Source organism: Diadema antillarum, unplaced genomic scaffold (genome assembly GCF_040938485.1).
Source record: "Diadema antillarum isolate AM-2024a unplaced genomic scaffold, OU_Dant_1.0 seq00000857_RagTag, whole genome shotgun sequence".
In the NCBI taxonomy this organism is placed as follows: Eukaryota; Metazoa; Echinodermata; class Echinoidea; order Diadematoida; family Diadematidae; genus Diadema; species Diadema antillarum.
In genome coordinates this window covers 128,797-132,536 of record NW_027271728.1, presented here as the reverse complement: position 1 = coordinate 132,536, position 3,740 = coordinate 128,797, and the positions used below count along the sequence as shown (strand labels likewise).

Here is a 3,740-nt window from a genome sequence, read left to right as displayed (position 1 = left end):
AACCCAGACTACTTTTCGACGCTGAAGGATTGGAGCCAGTGGACTTTTTTACGAAGTTCTATCCGACTCCCATCTTTGCCCACATAGCAGATGAAACGAACAAGTATGCGCAACAATTCTTCGATTGCCCAGCGCCCCTCCCAGAGGCTTCTCGATTCGGCGTATGGCTGGACACCGATGAGGAGGAGATACGCGCTTTCACCGCACTTCAAATAGCGATGGGACTGGTGTCAAAGCCATCTGTGCCTCAGTACTGGGAAACGAACTCCGACATCTTAGTGACTCCTGGGTTTGCCGACGTCATTTCCAGGAATCGATTTCAGCTATTGAACACCTTCCTTCATTTCAATGACAACGAGAAGCTCGTGCCCCGTGGACAGCCCGGTTTCGACCCCCTTCACAAGACGCGCCCCCCTCATCGATATGTCCCAGCCGACGTACCTTGAGCATTTCCTTCCCGGGGGATACCTGTCAATCGACGAGAGCTTGGCGCCGTTCAAAGGAAGAATCTCCTACAGACAGTACATCCCAAACAAACCACGGAAATGGGGGATAAAATTCTGGATGCTCTGTGACGCCCAAACGGGATTTTGTCTGCGGTGGCGGCAGTATGTCGGAGCCGAGGGACAAGACAATGGGGACAGCGCCACTGAAGCCCTGGTGAAACAGCTGACGGAGCCATTCTACAACACGGATCGCGTGATCGTGATGGACAACTATTATAGTTCCGTAAAGCTCTACGAGGATCTGTCACGGAACGGACTTGGAGCCTGTGGAACGGTGAGGAGCAACCGACGAGGACTTCCAGAAGAGATCCGACGTGGTGGCCTGCACCTTGCGAAAGGTGACGATCCCGTGTTTTTCGCCAAAGGGAGGGAGATGTCAGCAGTGACTTGGCATGACGTGAAACTCGTGAACGTGCTGTCGACCGTCAGCAGCAACGATCTCAAACAGAAGCAGATACGGAGTAAGAACGCCGAAGGAGGTCGCCGTACGATTCAGAAGCCAGCAACTGTTGACGTGTACAACAGGTTCATGAACGGCGTGGACAAAATGGATCAACGCATGTCCTACTACCGCTACCCTCATAAGAAAATCAAGGGATACCGCGTAACCTACCACTTCACCATGGAAGTAGCTCTCGTGAACGCTTACATCGCATTTCGCATGGCTGGCCACAAGATGTCCACGCGCGACTTCAGATGTCGGGTGATTGAGGGTCTGCTGAACGGCTACAGAGCATCTCGCTATCGTCGGACACCGTCACCTCCCATCGCCGACAACGAGGCAAGACTGACTGAGCGCCACTTCCCAGCAGAGTTCGAAGATCGACAACATCGTCCTGACTGCTACGTGTGTTCGGACCGCAGGAGGGGAAGGCGAAGACAGACGAGGACATACTGCCGACAATGTGGACTTGCTATGTGTTGCATCCCGTGTTTCGAGATCTACCACACCAGAAAAGATTTCCGATCATAGGTCACAAACACTGAGTCTTCTGATGACATGAACTCTAAACAATGTCATGAACTTGTCGTGTATAGGCCTGTCTACCATTGCTTATAGAATATGCATGTTCAAATTACAGCTCACAGATGGCAAGCATTTCCAGGTGCATGATTCATTGTAATTACATGGACATTATTGGTTTTACGATCCAAGACTGAGATGTATTGAAGTATAATCGCGATATCTGTCTGAACTTCACCCCAAAAGAAACGTTCCGTGTACTCTCACTTGTACTCATTTGCATGTACACAAAACCAGGTGGTTATTGTCTGTCAAATCGATCCCAATTACCAATGATTATGTCATTAGCCAGGGTAACGTGAAATCTTTAGACATGAATTTCTCTGCCAAGTTATCTCTCATATTACATTGCCTATTTACAGTGTACACACAATGTATGTACATTTCAATAATGGTGATATTCCCGTAATTGTAAGGATTGGTTATTTATTATCCGTACAGTAAGTCTTCGAAATAGTAATTAATAGCATTAAAAAAAATCAAATACTGTACAAAGAGATAAACGTTCATATTGATGATATGGTTATACACAAAATATCAATGACAATGTGATAATTTATTGAGATGCAGCTCACAAGTTCTTGTATTATCAGAAAAGGTTGATATTATGGGTCAAATCGATCCCCATGAGTAACCAGTGATATGCCAGTGATTGTGCCACTAGCAAGTTTATTATCAACTTGTACTAGTAATTTATTTTGTATACATACATATGTCCGACAAATTATGATATTATGGATTTGTGTAGTGCTCATTACACTTACAATGTATACTTGTCAGTTGCAATTCTGAATCTCGATGGTATATTGTCGTGTTTATGAATTCAATGGTGTATCTTATCAAACTTTAGATTATGTGGGGTTATTTATGTCATTGTGTAATTATTCCTTGGCTCTTCAACAATAAGTAGCCGCTGTCATGATTTTACAGCGAGTTCCACGATCGCATTTGAATAAGTAATTGTCATATCACCACATATTACATGCATGTAAGTTGTCAATGTAAGAGCAGTGAATTCTTTTCCGGATATCACTAGTCATCGTGTGAATGAGGAATTGAAAATAAAGCATTATTCACAGTGACGAGTGAAAGAGATAAACTATACTCATCTGTTTCTTATTTGTAATTTAATCAGCGTTGCTGAGTGTGTAATGTCAGATCAAAGCTGATCAATTATAGTGAGATTGCAAAACTGAAGTGTATGTAACTACTGAAGGATACTAGTAGTATCTAGAGATATTGACGAGAGAAGGTGCAATGTATATTCAGTAACAGGTTGTATATGTGGAGTGAGATCAGTTTGAAGAGAGAATACTATTGCCAGAAAGACAGAGAGAGAGAGAGAGAGAGAGAGAGAGAGAGAGAGAGAAAGTGACGAATGGAAATGGAACTCGACGTTCCAAAAATAGTTATCTATGACATACAGTATAACGATAATAATAATAATAATAATAAACATGTGTGCATATAATATATATATATACATATATATAAATATATAAGTATATAATATGCGTATATTTCTTACTCTCTCTCTCTCTCTCTCTCTCTCTCTCTATATATTATATATATATATATATATATATATATATTGTATACATACATAGATCGAGGTCGTCGTTTCTTCTTCGCCTAAAAACACAAAATCAAATAAACAACCGACAAACAAGACTCAAAAGCACACATACAAACAAAGCAAGAGTATGATTATTAGCACACTTAGTTGCATGTAAGGTTGGAAAAGTATAATAAGCGAAGCTGAAAACATGCACAACAAAGGAATTCATCAAATCATACACTCCATGCAAACGTACTGTACAACAACGTCAACATGTAAGCTAACAGTTTTTATATCCGCATCAAATCATACGAGACGCAAGGTACGAAGAAACAATGCACGAAGCCTTGTACAGCAATTCCTCTTTAGAGTATATAGTTCTCCCCCCCCAAAAAAAAAAAAGAGAGAGAGAGAAAAAAAAAAGAAGAAATGAAATTCGCCAATAGGGTATTAGTAACAACAAGAGTTTGAGAGACAAAGCGATTCTGTCAGAAAGAGAGAGAGAGAGAGAGAGGAGGGACAGATGGATATTGAGGTTAACGTTACAACAATAATTTGAAGTTATTCATATATCATAGAGAGATATAATAATTTTACCTCGACTTCTTCACTTATTTTGTGAAGTAAAGATTTGAGTTAACGACATTCTTGT

The 3,740-nt window shown here is 41.4% G+C and overlaps 1 protein-coding gene across 1 annotated transcript; it reads left to right on the top strand.

Annotated features, from left to right (window-relative positions):
* The first annotated feature begins 564 nt into the window (after positions 1-564).
* LOC139740517 (piggyBac transposable element-derived protein 4-like) lies at positions 565-1,479 on the top strand. The gene has a single exon (XM_071651108.1). It carries the CDS (start codon positions 565-567, stop codon positions 1,477-1,479), a length of 915 nt encoding a protein of 304 aa, XP_071507209.1.
* Positions 1,480-3,740: the final 2,261 nt, after the last annotated feature.